Source organism: Callithrix jacchus, chromosome 22, assembly GCF_049354715.1.
Source record: "Callithrix jacchus isolate 240 chromosome 22, calJac240_pri, whole genome shotgun sequence".
Classification (NCBI taxonomy): domain Eukaryota; kingdom Metazoa; phylum Chordata; class Mammalia; order Primates; family Cebidae; genus Callithrix; species Callithrix jacchus.
Window position 1 is genome coordinate 20904760 of NC_133523.1, and position 25909 is coordinate 20930668.

At 44.6% G+C, this 25909-nt stretch overlaps 1 protein-coding gene across 4 annotated transcripts; it reads right to left on the minus strand.

Annotated features, from left to right (window-relative positions):
* Positions 1–5935: 5935 nt before the first annotated feature.
* LOC108590430 (uncharacterized) lies at positions 5936–25770 on the minus strand. Of its 4 annotated transcripts, none has more exons than XM_054249762.2 (4): positions 25525–25770; positions 24230–24330; positions 21821–23487; positions 5936–6071 (listed from the first exon to the last, which is right to left on the minus strand). In XM_054249762.2, the coding sequence occupies exons 3-4, from the start codon at positions 22444–22446 to the stop codon at positions 5966–5968; spliced, it is 732 nt and encodes a 243-aa protein (XP_054105737.1). In that variant the 5' UTR covers positions 22447–23487; positions 24230–24330; positions 25525–25770; the 3' UTR covers positions 5936–5965. The 4 variants fall into 4 exon arrangements, with proteins under 4 accessions (XP_054105737.1, XP_054105736.1, XP_078217210.1 ...); XM_054249761.2 differs by having other exon boundaries at positions 21821–23492; XM_078361084.1 differs by lacking the exons at positions 5936–6071; positions 24230–24330; positions 25525–25770 and adding an exon at positions 7859–15177 and having other exon boundaries at positions 21821–22446.
* Positions 25771–25909: the final 139 nt, after the last annotated feature.

Sequence of the window (25909 nt, forward strand, 5' to 3'; positions counted from 1 at the left end):
GGTGTAAGCCACCCTGCCTGGCACAAAATTCTTATATTAAAAACATCTCCAGCAATTTAATAGGCCTGAGATTTGGAAAAAGAAAAAGTGGTTGAGTCATCATTTATTAATATGAGGTTAAACTAGAAAATTATAAATATATTGTAAAGAAAATTAGATAACATTAGTTAACTTTCTCCAAACTTAATATGATTAAAACAGGACTTCTGGGCATTTAGACACAAAATTGGCAGAGCACAGTGGCTCACTCCTGTAATCTCAGCACTTTGGGCAGCTGAGATGGGTGGATCATGAGGTCAGGAGTTTGAGACTAGTGTAGCTATTATGGTGAAACCCCATCTCTACTAAAAATAGAAAAATTAGCCAGTCATGGTGGCAAGCACCATGTAGTCCCTGTTACTCAGGAGGGTGAGGCAAGAGAATCGCTTAAACCTGGGAGGCAGAGGTTATAGTGAGCGGAGATCATGCCACTGCACTCCAGCCTGGTGACAGAGTAAGACTCCATCTCAAAACAAACAAACAGAACACTCACCAAATTACTGATTTAAAATCTTTATTTTTAACAAAGTTTTGATCTTATATATTTAAAAATTAAGTGAAACCTGTTACTAATAGATTTGACTTTTTAAATGTTTGTGCGTGTCACTGTATTAAAAAATAATTATTTAAATCTACTTTCTAAATAATTTTGATTAAAATATCTGTGATTTAATTGAATGCCAGTATTCATATGGCATGCCAAACCACCCATTTCTTTACTATTTTACCATTTTATAAAATAAGCCTAAATTTCTGAAGACATTTTTAAAGAAACAAATCTTTTCTACAAAAAGATGTGGACATCAAAAATATGTCATTATATGCATAGTTTGCTGAACTCTACAGTAATTTGTGATGTTTTTCTGTGTATAGCTATGTTAGATTTTCTAAAAATGGATTAAAGACTTAAACATAAGACCTTGCACCATAAAAACCCTAGAAGAAAATCTAGGCAAAACCATTCAGGACATAGGAGTAGGCAAGGACTTCATGACCAAAACACCAAAAGCATTGGCAACAAAAGCCAAAATAGACAAATGGGACCTAATCAAACTCCACAGCTTCTGCATGGCAAAAGAAACAGTCACTAGAGTGAATCAGCAACCAACAGAATGGGAAAACATTTTTGCAGTTTACCCATCTGACAAAGGGCTGATATCCAGAATTTACAAAGAACTCAAACAGATTTACAGGAAAAAAACAAACAAGCCCATTCAAAAATGGGCAAAAAATATAAACAGACACTTTACAAAAGAAGACATATATGAGGCCAACAAACATATGAAAAAATGCTCATCATATCTGGTCATTAGAGAGATGCAAATCAAAACCACACTGAGATACCATCTCACGCCAGTTAGAATGGCAGCCATTAAAAAATCTGGAGACAACAGATGCTAGAGTGGATGTGGAGACATAGGAACACTTGTACACTGTTGGTGGGAGTGTAAATTAGTTCAACCATTGTGGAAGACAGTATGGCGATTCCTCAAGGCCTTAGAAATAGAAATTCCATTTGACCCAGCAATCCCATTACTGGGTATATATCCAAAGGACTATAAATTATTCTACTATAAGAATACATGCACACGAATGTTCATTGCAGCACTGTTTACAATAGCAAAGAACTGGAACCAACCCAAATGCCCATCAATGATAGACTGGACTGGGAAATGTGGTACATATACACCATGGAATACTATGCAGCAATCAAAAACGATGAGTTCATGTCCTTTGTAGGGACATGGATGAATCTGGAGAACATCATCCTCAGCAAACTGACACAAGAACAGAAAATGAAATACCACATATTCTCACTCATAGGTGGGTGAGGAAAATGAGAACAGATGGACATAGGGAAGGGAGTACTACATATCGGGGTCTATTGGGGGGAATGGGGAGGGACAGTGCAAGGGGGAGCTGGGGAGGGATAGCCTGGGAAGAAATGCCAAATGTGGGTGAAGGGCAGGAAGGCAGCAAAACACACTGCCATGTGTGTACCTATACAACTATTTTGCACGGTCTGCACATGTACCCCAAAACCTAAAATGCAATAAAAAAGAAAAAAAATTATGCTCTACAAAAAAATTTTTTTAATTCATTATTTCTATCATTCCCATATGTGAAGTTTGTCCATAAATGCAAACAACAAATATATAACATTGCATCAAATAGATGTTCTTCATAGCCTAAGAAAGTAGGGTTGGGCATGTCTCCTCATCATCAAGATTTAATATTACAGGTTTTACACTTTTAAATTTGTTTGTATCGATTTTACCAATGAGAAAATAGACATCCAGAAAAGTTAATTAATTTGTTTAGCGTTCCCAGTGTACAAAGAGTATAAAAAGCTGAGCAGGCACATGGTACTTGGGAGTGTGGACTCTAAAGACACGTTGCATGTGTTCATATCCCTGCTCCATCACCCCTGAGTGACTGTGGCCAAGTCCAATGGCCACTCTATGCCTTGGCTTCCTTGGCTATAAAACGCAGATGAGAATACTGAGCTCATATCATCACTGTACATTCTAAGTGAGATAATGCATAGAGAGCGCTCAAAACAGTGTCTGGTGCATAGTAAGCCCTTAAAAGCTTTAGCTGTGTAGAAAAATCACCTGGAAAGCTCGTCAAAGATTAAGATACCTAGGAACCTCCTCCAGAGATCCTGATTCACTAGATCTGGGCAAGAACTTAGGAATCTGCATTTTAATAAATTTAGCAATCTGCATTAAAAAAATGAAGAATTTTTAAAACGTTACATTTAATAAAGTTCAAAATATGTCCAGAGAGACAAAAGCTGTGGCTGCCACTTTAGAGCAGAAACGTTTCCGCACAGCACACCGTTCTGTGTATGTACAGATGGAAAACCAGACTTTGAGTTTAGCTTAAATCATACACAGCGTTACTTGTGAGTCTTGAGCCTTAAATATGTATAACAACTATATACAGTTTGCTCTTTTCAATTTAGAATATACTGTACTTTGAATGCTTCATGTAATGTAAGACTATCATAAACTTCATAAGCCATGCAAGTGACGACTGCATTTTCAAATTATAAGGTTTTAAAAGTAAACTTAACCATGACAGTTTATTAAAGACAATTTGTATTTGTTAATGTGGTTGTAGCTTGCTTGGTGGTGACCGTGATGGTATTTACTGTCATGGGGATGGTGCAATCGGGTGGACCAGAATCGTCAGCACCTTGCTGTGTCACCGCTGTGCTTTCTGTGGCTAAGATTCATTTCCCAGACTTTTTCATCGACTGTTTCCATCATGGTGTGAACCATTTCTCAGTGCTTTAGCATCTGCCTTTGGTTTCTGCTAATTTTCTTAGACTTTCATTTGTCTTGTCCATCTCTGGTGGTTGCTCAACTTTGAGGAGTTCAGGCAGCTTCACCCTCAGCCACTCCAACAGTCCATCCATTTGGCTGAAGCTCTGGGGCAGCTTCTCTTGGTTCTTCTGTTTCTGGTGTCAGAAATTTGTCAGCAGGGCCGAATTTTCAGGAACCATGGCTACCGCCTCCTGCCCCCTGCAGGGTGTCTCCTGTACTTGTTACCTGCGCTGATTTCAGCCGCTGCCCAGCCTAGCACAGAACGAAACTCAGCAGCAGCTGGAGCACCCACGCCCGGTGTCGCCCAGCCTGGGGATGCCGTAGTGGCAACCCTGGGTGGAGTCCCAGCTCCAAGCACAGAAAGTGGATGTTAACCAGAGCATTTCCTGGGAGAGATGTCTCAGGCTGGGAGGCCAGTTTGTCCTACCAGCTTCCTGCTGCCACCTCCCCTTCCATCAAAAGGACACTCAGGAAGGCACAGGAACACAGAGACACTGTAAAGAGTCCAGGGAAGTAGTAAAGGGCTGGGCCAGAGAGCCTCAGACCCAGCTCAGGGTGTTGTCCCTCATGGCTGAGCAGAGATCAGCCACTGCCACTGCGGGGATGACAGAGAGACCCAGGCTTCCCAGCCAGCCTCCGTCTGCACCAGAAGAGGAGAAAACTATTTCCAAATATCAAGTTTTTATTCTTTTCTCTTTTTTCCTTTTTTTCAATATCTTTTTCTCTCAAGTTATGCTCACCTGATGGAAGATTTTATGTTTCATCTTCACATGAAAATTTAAATGTAGTTATACTGGTCACAAATTAAGACTATAAATTGTACTTTACTTTGGCTAAGAATCCTGGGGTAACATTAAACTTTCAATAGTGCTTTCTGAATCTTAACCGTTATGGCCTTTTGTTTGATTCTATTAACTAAATTGCAGTAAGTAATAATAAATTTTTAATTTGCATAGCTTGACAGTTTACAAAGGACATGTATTCATTCATTGAACTGATAAAAGTGTGTTGAGCATCCACGTGGTGCCATACTTTTTGCTAGCCTTGGGAGATAAAATTAAGAAAAAGTATTGGCCAGGTGCGGTGTTGCATACACTTTTGGAGGCTGAGTTGGGCGAATTACATCAGGGTTCAGGAATTCAAGACCAACCTGGCCAAATAGTGAAACCCCATCTCTACTAAAAATACAGAAATTAGCCGGGTGTGGCGGCACACGCCTGTAGTCCCAGCTACTTGGTAGGCTTAGGAAGGAGAATCGCTTGAACCCAGGAGGCAGAGGTTTTGGTCAGATGAGATAGCGCCACTGCACTCCAGCCTGGGCAACAGAGCTAGACTCTGTCTCAAAGAGAAGAAAAGAAAGAAAACACAAATTGGTCTCTACTCTCAGGAAACTTTCATTCTGGTTTCATAAACTCCTCACACACTCTGGTAAAGTGCGTACCTCTAAAGTCTTCTGTAAGCCTACTACCCTAAAATGACCACTATCCAAATTTTGTGTTATCATTTACTTTATGCAGTTTTATCTATGAATAATACACATTTTAGTGTTTCCTGGGGTTTTTAGCCTGTATATATATATGGTAGCATAAGTTTTCATCTGTGCCTTGCTTTTTTACTTATGTATATTTTTCCTCATTTTCCATGTTGCTTTGCATAGCTATAGTAACTTTATGCACCTTTAGAAGTTGTATTGTATGCAGGTTTCCTGAGTTAGACCAACGTCTTTAATGGTTAAAAGAGCAGGCTCAGAGGACCTGCGTAACTTTGGACGAGTTTCTTAACCTGTCTGATTCATCTGGTACTTAGAGATATAACATGGCAGTGAAATTCTTGCTGTTCTTTGATTGTAGTAGTATAGGTAAACTTCTATTAAGAAAAATAAAAACATTATAAAAGGCAAATAAGAATATTTATAGATACATTCAAGACTTAAACATATAATATTTTTTTAAAATTTGTTATTTAATTTGAAAATTTAGATAAAACTACCTTTTTTTTCCAGAAAAGTAAGCGACAAAAACTGACTGAGGAAAAATTAAAAAGATAGAAAAATTTTTTTTTTTTTTTTTTTTAATCCTGCCTCAGGTTTATTTGTACAAATAGCACAGGAGGACCCCAGCCCCATGCAGATGGCAGCCCCAGGGGAGTTACACCAGTCCTTCTGTCCTCACATTGGCAGACAAAGATATCTGTTCTGAAGCCTTTGTAGGGGCCTGGGCACCTTTGAGAGCCTGAGCTGGAACTGAAACTGGAGCTGAAGCCTGGGCCTTGGTTTGATCCTTGGCCTTGGCCTTGACCTTGACCTTTGGCCGGCAGAGCCTGAGCCCCTTGGCAATGCGTGCCCGAACACGCTTCCCAAGCTTGGGGTGGGCAATGTAGGCAAGTCGATCGAGCTTGCGGCTGACACCCTTTGGGATCTTGGGCTTAACCTCCTTGGGCTTTACGAGGGCCTTGATGGCCTCAGCTCGTGCACTCATGGCCTTGGCATTGTTGGCCTGCATCTTCTTTAGGCCCTTCTTGTTGTGCTTCTTGGCAAAGCGCATGTTCCTCAGGAACTTGGGGTCCACCCCCTTAAGAGACTCGTATCTTTGTGATCAGGGTTTCTTGATACCATTTCTGTGCCATTTTCGGGACTGGTTGTGTGTGGTGTGGTTCTTGGACTTGGCCATGTCTGCACCCAAGCCGCAGTTCCCGAAGCTCCTAGGACCAGAAGAGAAAGGAGCAGAAAAATATTTTTAAAAGTCTTTAATTTTACACACTTATAAAGCACACACATTGCAAAAGAACAGCTTGATAAATTTTTACAAAGTGCATATACTGTGAACCCCGCACTCAGTGATAGAAGAGCGTGAACAACCTGGGACCTCTCCCTCCTTGATTCTCCTTTTCAACCACTGTTCCCCCGAGAGAAACGTACATCCTGGCTGTTTAGAAAATAAATAATATTTGCCTGTTTTTGAATTTTAAATAGATTAACACAGTAAGTCCACATTTTGGGCCAGGTTCTTTTGTTTAACCTTGTGAGATTAATCTCTGTTGCTTGGAGTGGTTTGTGTATTCATTTGTCTGCAATGTGACATCATATGAATACATTACAATGTATTTATTCAACTGTTTATAAACATTTTGGTAATTTTTTCCAATTTTTCAGTGCTTCTATAGACCGTCTTGTGCATTTTTAAAGAGAAATTAGTGTAATTATATAGATATTTAACCACAAATATAATAAAAATATATTTCTATCTTCAGCTTGTGTAGGCATTGGCAAGCCCTCTTCCAGAATGTGATACCAACTTATGCGACCAGCACTGGATGAGGGATTATTTATTTTCTAATTGTCTTTATTTTCAAACCCTACAGTGTAAACTTTGTGGTCAGAGGCCTTTAATTTTATTCATCAATTTATTTTCAATTGCATTTTTTGTAATTTTTAATGAAGAAAATATATTCACCAATCAATTTTTAATTGTAATTTTGCAGTTTTTAATTAAGGAAATAAATTTGCTTTTAACTTGAAGCATTTATTTGTTTAAAAATAACTACAGTACAATTGATTTATTTATTCTTCTCTGAGCACTTTTTTACCCACAGCTCTGTTTCTTTACACATAAAACTTATCTGCCAAAAATGCTTTTCTTATTTTGACCATTCTCAGTAAGGGTCATTTCACCCCAGGAGATACTGTAAACAAGCAGGTGCAATGTCCACAGGGTTTGGAAGAAGATAGGCCTTGGCTGACCGGGTGAGCTCTAAGCAATTGTAAGTAACTATCTTCTAAATATGCATAATTTATATTTTTATTTATGTATCACAAACATTTTAGCTGTAGTACTTACAATACGATTTCTGTTCTGAGACCTACAAATCTATCTACATAATACTAATGACAATATTTTAGTCAACAGAAAAAATATATATATATAGCTTTGAAAAAAAAAACTGAGACATTTGCCTCTGTATAAGATACCATACAATCAATTTCCCAAAGTTCAAGGAACTAAAAAGGAATGCACATACACACACACACATGCACACACGCACACACGCACACATGCAAAACATTTTATTACAAGATTCAACAGTTCTCCTTTCGCTGGGTCTGGTTGTGAGAGTCATCACTGTGCCTGTGAGCTGGGTCCAGTAATAAGACATCCCCCCTGTGGTAAGATGCACATATAACAGTCACTATACAAACTGAGCTGTATCCGCAAGTGAGAGTCAAACCCTCAGCAGTGGGCTCTGTCTGTGTGTGAGGGTGATAATCCTGTCAGCTGGGTTTAAATAGAAGAGTCACAATGTCATCTTTGTTCTGGGTTCTGTTATGAAAATGTCTGCAAAACCTAAGGGCTTTATATTATATGCATGAATGTGGTAATCTACTCAGAACTTTCTACAAGCAGAAGACTTGGGACCTTACCCAATGCCTTAAGCCCAGCTGCAAGAATCAACACCTCTTCTATTGGCTAAATCAAAGTATGAGAGTCATTATTGCACCTGTGAGCTTGGTCAAGAAATGAGTCATCATCTCACACGTTGCTGAATTTACATATGACAGCCACAACACTAACTGTGGACGATGTCCATATGTGAGATTCAGGACGTCACCAGTGGATTCTGTCCATGTGTAAGAGTGACAGTTTTAATTGTTGGCTGGGTGTGTGCCTATGGGATGCCAAACTCACCTGTGTGTTGGGTCCTGTTGGGACACTCTCTGTGTCACCGAAGGATGTTATAGGATATGCAAGCGTGTCATCGCCTTCTGTGACATTACCACAAGTAGGAAACAGAGGACCTTACCTATTCCCCTAATTCTAGCCATGAGAGTCAACATGTTTTCTCTCAGTTGGGTCTACATATGAGAGTCATCATCATGCCTGTGAGCTAGGCCTAGGTATGTTACAATCCCACCTATGAAAAGACAGCAGGCAGGAGAGTCACATTGATTGAATGTTGATCTAGGAGTATTTCAATAAACCCGTGTTCAGGGCCCTGGCAAGAAAGTCACATTACTTGAATGCTGAGCTCAGCAATATGTCACAATGCCTCTTGTGGGCAGGGCCCAGCCTAGAGATCCACATCACCCCTTATCCTGTGCAAAACAATATTTCAGGGCTCAGAATGGGGCGGAAAATCACAACATGTAGGTTCTGGCCCACTGGATAGGTCACAATGCCTTTTTTGGCAGAATTCAGGCGGCCAAGTCACATCATTTGGGTGTAGGGCCCAGCAATATGCCAGAATCCTCACTGAAGTCAGGGTCCATGCAGGAAGAAAGAGTCATGTCACCCAGGAGCTGGGCAAGGAATATGTCAGAGTCCACCTGTGGACTCAGCTCTGGCCCCAAGGTTACATATCCTCAGTGCTAAGATCAGCAAGATGTCACAATGCCCTCTGTAATACAGGACAGAGCAGAAATAAATATGACATCACCTAGGTGCAATGCCCAGCAATGTGTCACTATTTATTCTGTGGGCAAGGCCCAAGCAAAAGGAAAATTACATCACCTAGGTGATGAGCCCTTTGATATGTCACCATGTCCCCTTTGTGTAGGGCCCAAGCAGAAGTGAAAAGTCACATCATTGTGTCTTGGGCCAAAGAATATGTCACAATGGCTCATATAAGAAGTGCTTTGACAGAAGAGTCCCATTACCTAGGTGCTGGGCCCAGAGATACTTGGACATTTCCTGTGGGCAGAGCACAGGCAGGTGAGGAAGGTCACATAACCTAGGTGTTGGCCCAGAGATATGTCATAATTCCCCCTTTAGGTCAGGCCAATGCAGAAAAGTCACATCACCTGGAGATAGTTCCCACATGATGTCACCTTGCCCCTTGTAGACAGGGCCCTGATAGAAGCTGAAAAGGACATTACCTAAGTGCTGGTCTCAGTGATGTATTACCATTTTCTTTTAGGACAGAGTAAAGGCAGGAGAGGAGAATCCCATCAAGTAGGTACTGAGCCCAGAGACACGTCACCATTCTCTGTGGGCAGGGACCAGTTACATCACCAAAATGAAGGGTTCAGCGATATGTCAAAATCTCCCCCATGGTCAGGGTCCAGATGGGAGCAAAGAGTGACATGATTTGGCAGTGTCCCCACCCAAATCTCACCTTGAATTTTATTAATCCTAAAGTGTCAAGAGCAAGGCCAGATAAATATAATGGAATTATACAGGTGGTTCTCCTACACTGTTCTTGAGATATTGAATATGTCTCCTGAGATCTAATGGTTTTATATAGGGGAGTTCACCTGTACGGGTCTTTATGCTGCCACAGTGTGAGATGCCTTTTTGCTCTTCCTTCATCCTTTACCATGATTGTGAGGCCTCCTCAGCCATGTAGAATTCTGAGTCCATTAAACCTACCTCTTTTAGAAATTACCCAATATTGAGTATGACTTCATTAGCAGTATGAGAACAGACTAATATAGAAAGTCATATTTTTAGTTGATGGGCCCACACATGTATCACACTGCCCTTTTTGCACAGGGCCCATCAGCAGAGTCAAACCACTTGAGTACTGGGCTCAGGGTTCTGTAACAATCACAGCTCTGGGCAGTGATTATTCAAAAGAGTATGGCTGCTTCACCCAGGTGATGGGGCAAGAGACACTTCACAATGCCCCTTTGGGGCAAGGCACATGTAGTAGAGGAGAGTCACCTCACCTAGGATAGATTATTTTTGTATGTAAGGCACAGGAGAAAAGTTACATCACCTAGGTTCTGGGTTCAGTGACATGTCACAATTTTTCCAGTGGGCAGGGCAGAGGCAGAAGTCACCATACCTACATGCTGGATACAGTGATATGCCACAGGTTTCCCTAAGAACAGGATTCTGTCAGGTAAATAGAGTCCCATTACTTGGGTGATGAGCACAAGGATATGTCACAATGCCTTCTGTGAGCTGTCAGTGCCAGGCAGGAGGGTAACATCCCCTGGGTCCTGGGCTCAGCAACATGTCACAGTCTCCCCTTGGGCACTGCCAAGGAATGAAAGGAGAGTTACATGACCTAGGTGTTACATCCAAATACATGTCACAATTTACCCTAAAGGCAAGGCCTAGGAAAAGCATAGGGATACTTTACTTAGGTGCTGGGTCCAGAGATATGTTCCATTCTCCTCTGTGAGCCTGACCCAGACAGGAGAGTCACATAACCTAGGTGATGGATGTGGAGACATGTCACATTGTTCCCCATAGGCAGAGCCTAGGTAGGAGAGTTAAATCATCTGGATTCAAGGCCAAGCTGAATGTCACAATGCTCTCTATGAGCAGGGCTCAATCAGGAGAAAAGAGTCACATCATTTAGCTGATGAACATGGTAATACGTCACAACACCCACTGTGGGTGGGTCAAGAAAGGGGAGAAGCATTACATCACCTAGGTGATGAGCCCAGTGACATGTCACATTTCCCACTGTGAGGAGGTTAAAGGCACATTTCCTAGGTGCTGGGCCTAGCAATATATAACTCGTTTCCACCGAACAGATTCCAGGCAGGAAAGGAAAGTGACATCATGTAGTTGGTGGGTTCAGCAATATGTTACCATCATACTGTGGATGGGGGCCCAGCAGTAGAGGAGAATCAAATCGCCTAGGTTCCGCGTTCCAATGATATGTCATAATCCGACCTGAGGGAATGACGCAGGTATAAGGGAGTCCCTTAATCTAGTTCATTAACTAGATCCCAGAGATATGTCACAATGTCCCTGTAGGAACAGAGAGGAATGACAATGTCTCATGTTCCAGGGAGGAATGTTACAATGTCCCATTTTCCAGAGAAGAATATATCGCAATGTTGCTGGAGGAAGAATCATATAACCTAAATGCTGGGCTTAGCAATATGTCACAATCTTTTCTGTTTGCAGCTCCTAGGCAAAAGAAGAAAGTCACAGCATTTAGGTGCTTGGCCCAGGTATATGTCAAAATTCCAGTTTGGGGCTGGACCCAGGCAGGAAAGTCAAATTACTGAGGGGCTGGGCAAAGACATATGTAATAATGACATTTGTGGGAAGGTGCAGGGATGAGACTGACAATCCTGTATATGTCTAAGTTCTGGATATGAGAGTCAAGATCTGTGTGTTAGGTCCTAGTACATGAGTCACAAACTCAGTGACAGACTGGGTATGTGCATGAGACCTCAATCTCACCAGCAGACCATGTCCCAGTAGGGAACTCACAGCCTCACAAGTGAGCTGAATCCAGGTCAGAGAGCCACTAACTCACTCTCGGCTGGATTCTTGTCTGAGACATAATTCTACATTTTGACTGCCTCCAGCTATGACATTTAGGACTTCAACAGTGTGCTGTATTCAGCTGAGAGGGTGACAAATCTTACTTTCAGCTGGGTGTGCACACAAGGGTTACAGTCTCACTGGTGTGCTGGGCCCTATTATGACACATGGTACATCTCAAGGGCTTTAAAGTATACACCTGAGATTCACAATTTTCTCTGAGACCTTCATGCCTATATGGATTCACAGTCTTACTCATTGCCCTAGAATCAGGAAGGAGATTGAACATCTCTCTTATTGGCTGGATCGAGGTATGAGAGTTATAACGGTTCCTGTGATCTGAGTCCATCAATGAGTCACCATGGAAACTGTAGCCATATTCACTTATGAAAATCACAATTTCAACTGTGGACTGTGTTCTCGATTCAATTTAAATTTTACCAGCAGGCTCTGTCCATGTGAGAGAGTGACAGTTATAACTGTAGCCTGGGTGTCACATGAGAGTCAATATCTCAACTGTGTGCTGTGCCCTGCCATGATACTCTTTACCACTTGAGTGCTTTATATACTATGCATGAGAAATGTAATCTTTTCTGATCTTTATACAATTAGGAAACTGAGGACCTTACTGGTTGCCCTCATCTCTCCTATTAGCTGAGTTAAGTTACAAGAGTCATCCTCATCCCTTTTAGCTGGGAGCAGGGATGGGGCTGAATTATCATGTCCTCTGGGTGCTTTGCATCAGTGCTGGACCCAGTGCAATGTCACAATGCCCCCTGTGGGCAAGGTCCAGAAAAGAGAGTTACATTACCTGGGTGCTCAGCCCAGTGATGTGGACCAGGCTTTTCTGTGGGCAAAGCACAGGCAGAAGGAGACAGTCACATCACTAGGTGATGAACCCAAAGATGTGCTCAAATGCCCCCTGTGAGCAGGGCTCAGGCAGAAGAGTCACAGCACCCAGGAGCTAGATTCAGCAATAGGTCATAATTCCCCCTAGATGAAGGGCCCAGAAAAAAGGGAGTCACATCATGTAGGTGCTGGGTCCAGAGAGATGTCACAATGCTCCCTTTGGACATTCTTCATGAAGTAAAGTCACATCACCTTAATGTTGGGCCCTGCATTATGTCACCCATGCCCCCTGTATGCAAAACCCAATCAGAAAAGAATATTTACTTCACCTGAGTGCTAGGTCCAGTGCAATGTCACAATCCCTAATATGGACAGGGCACAGACATGAAAGGGGAGTCATATCACCTTGGTGTTGTGCCCAGTGATATGTCACAATGCTCCCAATGTGCAGGAACCAGGCAGGAGAAAATAATCATATTACTCATGTGCTGGGCTCTGAAATATTTAAAAACCTCCCTTGAGAGCAGTGCCCAGAAAGGAGAGTTATATCACCTAGATGCTTGATTTTTATTAATGTCACTGTGTAGGCTTGGCCAACACAGGTAAGTAGATTCTCAAGTGCTAGAATCACACCTGCAAGAAGGTCCAGTGGTTAGATTTACAATTCTGCACAAGTCCCAGCTTTAGGTATGAGAGTCAACGCCTCCTGTGAGTTACGTGCAAGTACATGACTCACCATCTCAATAGTAAATTGGATCTGTGCGTGAGAGTTCCAGCCCCACCTAGAAACTGTGTCCTGATATGAAAGTAACAGGCTCACGGTGTGCTGAATTCTGGTTCAAGAGTCACCACCCCACCTGTGGATGGGATCCATGAATGAGAGTCATGATTTTAACTTTCAACTGCCTCTGGGTATCAGATTCAAACCTCAAAGGTGAGCTGTGTCCATGTGGGAGAGTCACAACTCTTACTTTCCTACTTTTGGGTGGGTGTGCATTTAAGGATCACAATCTCACCTGTGTAATTGGCACTGTTAGGACATTTTCTGTATCACCCAAAGGCTTTATATGACATGCGTGAGAGTCACAGTCTGTTCTGAGAATTTTGGGCTGGTGTGACCCATGATTTTACCTGTTGCCCTAAGCCCAGGTATGAGAGCCAACCTGTGTCTACTTTGCTGCATCCAGGAATGAGAGTTGTCACTGTGCCTGTCAGTTGCATTCAGAAGTGAGTCACCATCCTACCTGTGGCTGCATCCAAAAAAGTCACAATTCTAACTGCAAACTGCATTTACAGGTGAGATTTGGGACCTTTACATGTGTGTAAGTTAAACTCCTAACTGTTGGCTGGGTGTGCATATGAGAGTCACAGTCTCATGTGTGTGCTGAGCCATGTTATGACACTCTCTGAACCAACTGAAAGCCTTATAAAATATGCATGAGTAATGTAATTTTCTCTTACCTTTGTACTAAAAACACCCAGACCTCACAGATTGCCCTAAGCCTAAAAAAAAGTCAGTATCTCTCCTATTTGCTGGATTAAGGTATAATTGTCATCATTACACCAGTGAGCTGAGCCCAAGTGTATGTCACAATCCCACGTGTAGGGAGAGACCAGGCAGAAGAGTCACCTCACCTGGATGCTAGGACAGCAATATGTCAATCCGCACTGAAAGCAGGATCAGGGAAAGAGAGGCATATTACCTGGGTTCTGGTCCTGGTGACATGCGACGATCCTTGATATCGACAGGTCCCAAGCAGAGGAGAACCATAACATTACTTAGGTAATGTAATATGTACTTAGGTGATACTCAGCACTATGTAACAATGCCCAATGTGGGCAGAGCCCAGGCAACAGAGGAGAGTCACATCACCTAGTTGCTGCTCCCCACAATATATTGCAATTCCCACTGTTTTGGGGATTTAGCGAAAGAAGTAAGTCAGAAAAATTAGGTGCTGGGTTAAGCAGTAGTTCACAATCCCCACTACTGGCAAAGATCAGGGAGCAGAGAAGACCCAAATCACCTAGGACCAGCAGTATGTCATATGTTCTTCTGAGGCCGAGGCCCAGGACAAAAAGAACACTCACTTCACCCAGGTGATTGACTAAATAATATGTCATTATGTTCCCTGTGGGGAGAATTAAGGCAGAACAAGCACATTATCTAGGTGCTGGGCCCAGCGATATGTCACAATCTTTGTGCTCAAAGCCTTGACACAAGAGGAGAGTCACATCACCAGGTGTTGTATTCAGAAATATGTAACAATCACTTCTAAGTGACAGGTTCAGGCCGATGAGGACTGTCATATTACCTTGGTGCTTGGCCTTGGTATATGTCACAATTTTATCTGTGGGCTGGGCCCAGTCAGAAAACAAAAATCACTCAGGATATGGGCAACAGCATATGTCACAATCACACTTCCACAAAAGTCCACGGATGAGATAAACAATCCCAAACACATCCGGCTCTAAGGATGACAGTCAGCACCTCCTGTGTGATCAGTTCATTTATGTGAGTCAGAATCTAGATATTGGATTAGATTAGTGCCTGGGGACCTTAATTCAAGCTTCAGATTGTGTCCTAGTAGTAGAGTCACAGCCTCAGAGGTGTGATGAATCTTGGTCCGAGAGTCATTATCTCATCTGTGAAGCTGATCCATGAATGAGACTCACAATTCCAACTTTTAGCTGCCTCCAAGTGTGAGATTCAGAACCTGAACAATGGGCTGTGTCTGTTTAAGAGGGTGAAAATCCTTACTGTAAACTGGGTTTGCATGCGAGGATCCCTATCTCCCCTGTGCACTGGGCCCTGTTATCACACTCTTGGTGCCACCCAAGGGCTTTCTATGATATGCCCAAAAGTCACAATCCACACTGAGATCTACGTGCTGGTATGAACTCATGATCTTACTCACTGTCATAAGCACAGGAATGAGAGCTAACATCTCTCTTATTGTCAGACATGACAGCTCTCACTGTGCCTGCGAGTTGGGTGCAGAAAGAAGTCACCATCCTACCTCTGGCCAGATTCAGGTATGACAGTCACAATTTGAACTGTGGAGAGTATACACATGTGATACTCAGGACCTCACTGTCCACCTGTGGAAGTGACAGTTCTCTCGTGTTTGGGAACACCTATTAGAATAACAATTTTTGCTTTGTGCTGGGATCTGTTATGACACTCTCTGTACCACAAGAAGGGGTCATACACTCTGTGTGAGTTTTGTCATCCACAACCTTCATGGAAGTAGAAAGCCCAGGACCTTGCCCATTGCTTTAAGGCTACCTATGAGAGTCAACATCTCTCCTATTGGCTAGGTCCAGGTATGCAACTAATCACTGTGCCTCTGAGCTGGGTCCAGAAATCAGTCACTGTTCAACCTGTTCCCAGTTGTACGCATGACAGTCAGACTTTTAACTGTGGACTCTATCTGCATGTGAGGTCCAGAAACTCACCAGTGTGTTTCTTTTATGTTTGGAAGTGACACTCCTAATTGTTGGCTTGGTGTGCCTGTGAGAGTCACAATCTCACCTGTGTGCTCAGCCCTGTTATTAAATTCTCTGTAGCACGAAGTGTTTATAGGATATGTATGAATTTCATACATCGCTGTGACCCTTCTAAAAGTAGGAAACCCAGGACTTTACCTACTGCCTGAAGTCTAGCTAAGAGCCTGAAAATCATCCTATTATCTGGGTTCTCATATGAGTGTAATTGTAATGCCTGTGAGCTGGGAAAACTATATGTCAAAATTAGCCTGTGTGAATAAAGCAGAAAAGATAATCAGATCACCTGAATGCTGGACCAAAAACATCTGGATATCCCCTCTGTGGGCAGGGCCGTGGCAGAAAAGTCACATAACCTGGGTACTGGGCCCAGCAGTATGTCTCAATGCCTTCATTGGGCAGGTTCATGCAGAAAAGACACATTATCTGCATGCAGGGCACAGTAATATGTCAGCCTGTGGACAAGGCTCAGTTAAGAGGGGAGAGTCACTACACCCAGTTGATGGGCCTATTGATATATCACAATGCCTCCTTTTGGAGGGGCCAAGGCAGGAGAGTCATATCATTTATGCATAGGGCTCAGTGATATGTCACAACCCGCACTGTGGCAAAGCCCACGCAAAAGAGAGAGTCACACCACTTAGGTGATTGGCCCAGTTATATGCTACAACTATCTCTGTTGGCAGGGCCCAGGCAGAAACGAATGATTATGTAACCTAGGTTATAAGCCCATTGATATGTCACATTGTTTTCTGAGGACAGGGCCGATGTAGGAAAGCAAAATAACTTAAATGCTTGGCCCAGGTATATATCACAATTTTATTTTGACAGCTTCACTTAGGCAGGATAATCAAATCACTCAGGCACTGGGCAAAGGTACCTGTCATGGTAACACAGCAAGAAGGTAGAGAAATGAGATTTAAAATTCCACACATTTTCTGACTTCATGTACAAAAGTCAGGAGATCTTATTTGAGTTGGGTCCAAGTACATGAGTCACAATCTTAATGGTGGACTCTATCCCTGCAAGAGAGTCACAATTCAAAATCCCAAATCTTTCTCAATCTATGAGTCAATCCACAGCCTCACTGTGAACAGTTTCCATGTGTGAAACTGACAATGTTTACTGTTGGCTGAGTGTGTATAGGAGAGTCACAATTTCACCTGGGTTCTTGGTTTTGCTATGACACCCTCTGTATTACCCACGGGCTTTATATGGTGTAAGTGGCAGTTGCAATCTGCTGAGACCTGTATACTGGTGTAAACCAATGATTGTACCCATTGCCCTGTGCTCACATATGGGAGTCACATCTCTCTTATTAGCCAAATATAGGTATGACAGTCATCGAAGTTGTAAGCTGGCTCCAATAATAAGTCATCATACCAACTGTCTGGGGACTCACATATGAATGTCACAAATCTAACTGTGGAGTGTGCCTGTGAGATTCAGGAGCTCATCACTGGGTTATTTTTATGTGTGAGGGGAACAATCCTAATTTTTAGTTGGGTGTGCCTATGAGAGTCACGATTTCACCTGCATACTGAATCCCGTTATTATCCTCTCAATGTCACACAAAAGCTTTATAGGATGAGCTTATGTAATATAGTATTATGTAACTTTCCTCACATGGGAGACCCAGTACTTTATCCATTACCTAAGCCTAAAATAAAAAAGCAAAATGTCCTTTCTTAGTGGGTCCATATATCAAATTAGCCAGTAAAAGATACTGTCTGTCCTAGTTAGGCTGCGAGAAATAGATAAAATGCACCTGGGTCTCCTCTTTGTACAAAGATCATAAAATATTATCACTTCCTCCCAGATTGTATGAAGCCCTGGGCTGATACAGAGAATGTAAATTCAGGCCCAGCACACAATAGACATTTTTCTCACTGTATGCACACCCAGCCAACCATTAGCTTTGTCACCCACACACATAAACAGAGCCCACTTGTGAGGTCCTGAGTCTAACTCATGGATGCAGTTTACCGCTGAAATTGAGACTGCATATGTGAACACCTGGCAGTGGGAATGGAGACTCATTTCTTAACCCAGGTCATAGGCAGGTGAAGATCCTTCTATCTAAATGCAGCCATTCTTAAAGATGTTCCCTCTCACATCTAGGCTTAGACTCACAGGTAAAATTGTGGGTTTACGCAAGAACAAAATTTCAGAATGGATTGAAACTCTCATGCATACTGTATAATGCCCCCAGTATGACAGAGAGGGTCCCTACAGGGCAAGGCATACAAATGAGATTGTGATAGATGCATGCACACCCAGCCTACAGTAAAGATTGTCATCCAGCCACATGAACACAGCCGGTGTTAAGGTCTTGAATCTCATGCCCAGAGTCAGTTGGAAGTTGAAAACTGACTCTCATATGTGGAGAATCAGCAACCCACCTAACCAAGATTCAGCACACCTGTGAGGCTGTGACCCTTTGAAAATAATACAGTGTGGAGGAGGGATTGTGGCTGTCATGTTAGGATCCTTTCCCTTGTTGAGACTGTAACTCATGTGCTGAGACCCAACATAGAGAATATATTGACTCTTATACCTCGAACTGGGACATGGGGATGATGGTTACTTTCATCCCTGGATGTTTCTGCAGGTGTGATTGTGACATATTTCTTTTGACTTTCTTTCCTGGGCCCTCTCCTTTTAGGGTGTCCTGACATATTTCTGAACCCAGGAACTAAGTGATCTGACTTTCTTCTACCACTTGGGCTCTGACCAAGAAGGGATTGTGATGTATTGCTGGACCCAGAAACACGGTGATGTGACTCTTCTCTTTCATCAGAGCACTGCCAGAAAAAAAAGAAAACATTGTGACATACCCTTGTCCCTGATTGTAGATGATGAAACTCTCCTCTTTTTGCTTTGCCCGACATTTTTGGGTACCAGGAAACATCACTAGACCCAGAACCTAGGGGATGTGAGGCTCCTGCCTGAGCCCTGCCTGCAGTGAGCCTGTGACATATGTCTGCATTCATCACCTCAGAATTGTGACTCTTTTTTTGCCTGGATGTGGCCAACAAGAATAATTGTGACTTATTTCTGCACCCAGGAGCCAGTTGATGTGTGTCTCCTGCCTGGGATTTTCCCACAGAGAGCATTGTGACATACTGCTGGGTCCAGCCCCCAGGTGAGGTGATTTTGTTCCTGTTACATGGCTTTCAGGAGGAGATTTTAAAATATTCTTGGCTAAGCATGCTAATAATGTGACTCTCCAGCCTGCTCTCTGCCTTTCTGAGAAGACTGTGCCATATCCATGGCCTAGCACCTAGGTGCTGTGTCTTTCCTGCTTGCTTCCTACTGAGAGATGTAACATATACCTTGGTCCAGGTCACAGGTTCAATAATGACTAGCATACCTTGTGAGTTGAACCAGCCAACAGAAGATATTGACTCTCATATTTAGGCTTAGAAAATGAGTAAGAGCCTGTGTCTCCTCTTGTGTCAATGTTATAGAAAGTTGCTATTTTTCATATACCACTTAAAACAAGGCCCAAGGCCACCAGGTCTGCAGGGTCTGAGGTTGGTGAGAGTTCTGATATAGGCCTGTGTCACCCCTCTATTCTCTCAGTGTGTGTGGATATGGGGCTCCCTGCCCTCCTGGAGGCACTTAGGTGGAGCCTGGGAAGGGACGAGAAGTAGGATTTCCTAGGACTGACCTCCTAAACAAGGGCAATGGGAATGTGGATTGGGATGTTTCCTGAGGGCCAAGGCTACCCCATCCTGGTGACACCATGATCAATTTCTGTGAAGCAAAGTCCAGGCATTTGTCATGCAGGAGAACATGTATGTATGGAACTGGTCTGGAAGCTTGAGCTCCTCTCTGCCCTCTAGAACTGGCCTTGAGATGAGGTGTGAGAGAAAGGGGCTTTGGGTTTGTCTCTCTGGGTTTGAATCCAGTCTCCACTCCTAACCAGTGTGTGACTTTGTGTGAGTCACTTGGCCTTTCTGAGTCTGTGTCCTTATCTATCACATGAGGGTAAAAGACTCCCTAACTCAGGGTTTCTGTTTTGTGGGGACTAAGTGATAAGGACCCAAGGGCCCAAAACCAAGCCCTTAATAGGTGGGTCTCACTTGACATGCAGTCTCACCTGGGGACCTCATGCCACTGGGGCTTTGTGCTTTTAGTGATACCCTTCTCCCCTCTGGCCTAGTCCTAGCCTCCTGCAGGTTGTCTGGGTTGAGGAGGCGCAGTACAGGGAAAAACACTGTGCAGCCCACTCCTCACCAGCGCCCATTTTTTGGACTCCCCAATGCCTCTGGGTTGTATGGCTCAGCTCTGAAGCTGGTCTGCTTGGGTTCAATCCTGACTTCAGCCCTGCCTTGCTGTGTGGCCCTGGCTGAGTGGCTTGGTCATGTGGACCACAGGAACAGGGTTGATAGCAGCACCTACCACTGAAGGTCGTTCAGATTTAATGAGCTTCTGCTTGAAAGCAGAGACTGGAAAAAGGGTGAGTGCCTGGTCAGATATCTGGGCTGTTGTTAGGATTCTGTTTGAGGGTGTAAGTATGCAGAGAAAAGTTCCTGAGAGGCTTCTAAGTGAATTAACATTTCAGAGCTGGTATCTTGTGGATCCTCTCTTTCCCCTCAAACCTGAAGAATGGGTCCTATCCTCTGGCTTGGCTGTTTGCATCGGCTCATGTCCTGATGGGTCCCTACTTTGTGTGCCTTTGCCCATAAGCTGCCCAGGGTAGTTGGGCTTGGTGTGTTGACATGAAGCATCAAGAAAAGAAAACAAGATCCCAAATACACCACTAGTCACAGGCTGGCGCAGTGGCCCCATTCCCTTGGGGTTATTTGTGTAAATGAAGGGTCCTGCCTCTACTTTCCCGCTACCGAGGGTAGCTCTGGCTGGGTGGGCTGGCACGGGAAATTAAGGGCAGCTCTCTGTGCCTGGATTAGAGAGATGGCACAGCTGTCCCTGTCAGGTTGTGGGCCTGAGATCAGTTATTTCTATCAGTACTGAAGCCAACAACTAGATTTGGTCTGGGCCAGCTGACACCATTCCATACATCCTGGAAGATTATCAGTCTTTTTAGTTGTCGTGCTCAACGAGGTCTTGGCTAGGCAGGGGCCCTGATGTGGCTGTCTTCACTATAGCTTCAAACAACAGGGTCAGGAGGACACTGTGACACTGCTCAGGAGGACAAGTGGGGCCAGAATTAGGACTAGCTCATAAATGGAAGCTTTGTGTCACAAGCAGACTACCCTGTTCTTCCAGAATGGAGACCCAGGAGGCTTCTCAGCCGAAAGGAGTTGCTCTGCGGTTCGGCATGCCTCTGTTGTTTTCCTGGTACTCTTCATTTGAGGATACTACTGGGCAGGCTTGTCCTTACCACAAGCCATGCTTCGTCTGGTCCAATATCCTATTTTATTTTTTTTCCTGTGGCTCCTTGAGGTCATAGTTTTCGTCCAAAAAATAAAAGAATTTTATTCTGGGCAGAGGTACTAAGATGTAGCTGATGTGATTCTGCGAAGTACTGCATTCACCCGAAATTCCCGATCAGGTCAGTTGGAGGAGGAGGGCATTGCAGACCCTGAAGTAGGCCCTCCAGACTGAACTCCCCATTAGATTCAGAATCGGACAGCGTAAGCAAAAATCTGGTCCCATGAAGCTGGAGATTCTGCATTGGTCTCAAAGCCCAGGGACCCCAGCTTCTCACCACTGCTGTCTGTAAAAAAAAGAAAGACACACAACACACACACACACACACACACACACACGCACGCACACAAACACAAAGCCACGCCGAGAAATCACACAGTCGCAGGCAGCTGCTGAGACTGTGGGGTTCCGCTATCTTCCGAGAAGCCGCTCCTGGTTAGAGCAGCCCCACGGCACACAGGCTGACATTACCTGCAATTCCCGGTAGGGAGAGCTTTCAAGAAGACACACGCCAACAGTGCCTGGGGAAGCCTGAAGCATCTAGGGGGTTCTTGGGGATCCATCGCCCTGGGCATCCCTGAAGCTCCGCTGGACGTTTTCTCCGCCTGGTTCTGCCAAGCCGCACTCCGGAAATCGCGGGACCGTGGCGACGATCGCCGTGAGGGGGGAGCCGTCGCCCAACGGTGAGGCACTCCCGCCGTGGGCCCCTGCTTTCTCAAGTTGCTCAGACTGTTCCCCAGGACACGGTGACCGTCACTGTGACGCGAGCCCGGCTCAGCGCTCGCGCTTGTGACGCCCCGCCTGCGCACGCGCAGTGGCGCTCCCGGATGGCCGGCCGCAGTGTCCGTGCTCCCCGGCGGCAGCCGCACAGGACAATGCTGGAGGCGGTGCCCGGGGCAGTCCCAGGGAAGGAGGCTGCGTGCCACAAGCAGCGCAGGAGCCGGACAGTTCTGACCTCCGTACCTCTTTGACACGGCTTTCCTGATCTGATCGGCCGGAGGAGGAGGGCGATTCAGATCGTGAGCTGGGCACTCGAGACTGCCCTCACCATTGCAACCCGGACGGCTTGGAAGGCGTGGGCGGAGGTCGGGTCCCATCGGGCTGGAGACTCAGTCTGATGAGGTGTGGCGGGGGTCGGTGGACCCCAGGAACATGGGTCTGAGACCCTCCAAGAGGGTGTCAGCAGAACATTTTCCTGCTCCGTGAGCTCACTGCCCCCCCTTGGATATGGGCCACACACCAAGGGGCCCTGCCTTGGTCTCCAAGTCAACGGACCCCCCGCTTGGAGTCAGCACTGCTGATGGAGAAGGCACTACCGCAGAAAGCCCCGGCTCTGCAAAGCCGCTGAGACGGTGCCCCAAGCCATGGTGGCGGCCACTGTGACACGAGCCCGGCACAGGCATCGCCGGATCCTGAGAGTTCAGAAAGAAAGAGCAGCGATTCCAGCGCGAGGCAAACTTGGTAACACCCGGAACTGGCCTCCCATGGTCTCCGGGGCAGATCAGGTGGAGAGAGCATCTCAGAAGCTTTTCGGGGCGATTCCAATCCCAAGCCGGATGTCCTGGCATGCCGCTGAGTACCCCCAAGAAACCCAAGCACAAAATGCTAACAGAGCGTAGTCACTTTATTGTTTGGATAGAAAACATCGTCTTCTTGGTACAAAGTGTTTCGATCAAATCACGTTCATGGCCGGTATACAGAGAAGTTTGTCAACTTTCGTTGTCAGAGGACCAATCCTTCATTCTGTTAAAAGTGCAGATTGTTAATCTCATTGACACTTCAACCCACAGTGTAACCGTCTGTTGGAGGTCAATCAGTGGCTGAAACCTTTTTCTGAGTCAGTGTTTCCATTAAGTCATACTTTGATAAAGGCCCTACACTGCCATTAGGTTTCACTTGTTTTCTGTGATGAGGAAATCATCCGCATGGAACCTTCATCCCGTCAAGACCAAGTCTGAGCAACCAACGTACTTGTCAAGCTTTTTTTTTGTTTGTTTGTTTGTTTGTTTTTTGTTTTTTTTGTCAAGCTTTCTCATCCTCTCCAGTTCCCTTGCGTGGGGCACATTCGGTTCTTCCATCTTCAGCTGAGGGCTTCTTTTGAAACACAGACCGTCTTTGTCTTGTCTCTCCAGGAACTTCTTTGCTGCCATACAAGGGCCGAGAAAAGAAAACAACGGAAAACACGAGAAGGATATGAGGGAACAGTTTTGAAGAAAGAAAACTTCTCAAAGGTAAGGCTGTGGAAAAGTGTTTAACTGATTCCAACCTCATGGTTTTTTTTTTTTTTTTTTTCCCCTCGGGAACAAAGATTTTTCCTCTTCTGGTTCTCTGGGAAAGAACAATCCAAACAATATCTAACGTTTAATTATTGATAAAAATAAATTTCCCCTGTCAAACTTGATTGCCAAAGTAAGGGGCTTGAAAAATTATCTTTTCCTCATTAATACTACTATGTTGGACCACTGCATTTCTGTGACCATTTATACCACAGGAAATAAAAAGTAATAAATTAAATATACTTTATACATACTTTTATAAATGTCCATCATGAGGATTTGCTCAGAGCATGTAAGTTTCCCTAAGTTATCACATATGACATCCATAGCTGAAATGCTAACCCTGGTATCATACTACGCACATTGTTTGCTCACATGTATGCAAGTGCCTACATGTTTATGGAAAGTAGTAATTTTTCAGCAACAAAAGAAGAGCCTAAGGAAAAGGTCTCACAGCTCCTAAGTCCTAGTTCAGGTAAAACCAATAGAAATGCCATGGGAAAGATCATTTTAAACTAATTCATGGGCAATTCCTGTCCTGTAGTTCAGAATATGTTTACCATTTCAAGGCATGCATACAGATGCTTAACAATACTGTAGGTACCTGAGTGTTGGCAGCCAATGTGTTAGAAATCTCCAGCAGTCACAGCACAGCCTCTGTATAGACGTTGCAGCTCCCTTAGGCAGACCACTGTTCCTCAGAGACTGGAAGAGAAAGCAGGCGCTGCTCCCAACAATTACACAGACAGCTGAGATCAAGGAACATTCCCACGCTAGATTTGGTACCAAAGGATTCTCGACAGAAAGACATGGAACGATAAATATATTAGTGTTTCCTTACATGACCGCGATTTCAATTATTCATGATACCAAGCCCACTGGGATTTCATCCCATGGCTAAGTGCATACAATTTAATCTACCCCTAATAACCAAGAGTCAATTAATTAAGTCATTCAAAATAAATTTAATTTAGAAACTATCTCTCTGTTTCCATCTCTATTGCCTTTGAGTGTTTTAATTATCTTATGAAAGGACATAGGAAGAAAAACAAAGACTATATTGAAAAGAGGCCTTTAAATGCAGACTCTACATCTGCAATTCTTACTCTCAAGAACAGTACTGAGACTTGCTCCTGGAAATAGCAATCATGTCCCATAAGAACTGGCATCCCCTGAGTGAGTGCCTACCAGAAACACAGAATCACAGGCTCACTCCAACACAAGGATGACAATCTGTCTTTTAACAAGAATCCTCAGTAGGTCCAATGCACATCAGTTGAGGGACAGCAGCTAGTCCCTCAAGGGGTCCTGAGGACGGGGCCAGCCCTAGATGTGCCGCAGGACCAAGGGCCCTTGGAATAGTTGGGTTTTGGGTGTGCTGTGCTCATCTTCTTTCTGGAGGATTGACCCGTCGAGATGGGCAGGTGATGAGGAGACCCCCGGGTGGGAGCCAGACCCCAACGACACTGAGGCTTTAGAAACCAGGAGCAACATAAAGAACACGGGGCCCCAATGCCCATAAGCTGGGCCAAGGTCAGAGGCGCACCAGAACCAAGACTGACTACAGAGAAACCGCGCTGGGGTGCACTGGCCACACCACTGGTCAAGCATACAGCGCTAGCACACGCACACACAGGTGAACACACGAAGACATACAAACAGACACACACATGCACGCAGACACACAGGCACACAGACACTCGCACCCGAACGCACACGCACACACGCGGACACACACACACACACACACACACACACACACACACACACACAGAGAGAGACTAAGCCACGGCGAGAAATCCAACAGTCGCAGGCAGCTCCTGAGGTTGTGGGGTTCTGCCCTTATTCGGGAAGCCCCTTGGGGATAGAGCAGTTCCGCAGCACACAGGCTGACCTTACCTGCAAATCCCAGTTGGGGCAGCTTGCGAGGAGACGCACCTTAACACCGTCTGGGCGGGCCTGAAGTATCTAGGGTATCCTTGGGGATCCATCGCCCTGGGCATCCCTGAAGCTCCGCTAGACGTTTTTTCCGCCTGGTTCCGCCAAGCAGCACTCCGGAAATCGCGGGACCCGGGCGACGATTGCCGTGAGGGGGGAGTCGTCGCCCAACGGCGAGGCACTTCCGCAGTGGGCCTCTGCTTTCTCAAGTTGCTCAGGCGGTTCCCCAGGACACGGTGGTCGTCACTGTGACGCGATCCCCGGCTCACCGCTCGCGCTGTTGAAGACCTTACCGAGAGACTGAGTCACTGGGGGAGCTGAAGGAGGTGGAAGAACTCGCTTTCCT

What these genes read in the sequence shown, in the direction of transcription:
- LOC108590430 (XM_054249762.2), bottom strand. Translation starts at nt 22,446, where the DNA reads ATGGGACCCGACCTCCGCCCACGCCTTCCAAGCCGTCCGGGTTGCAAT. An exon ending in CTCCCTACCGGGAATTGCAG is followed by an intron (nt 6,072 to 21,820) that starts GTAATGTCAGCC and finishes TTCTGGTCCTAG; the next exon opens with GAGCTTCGGGAACTGCGGCT.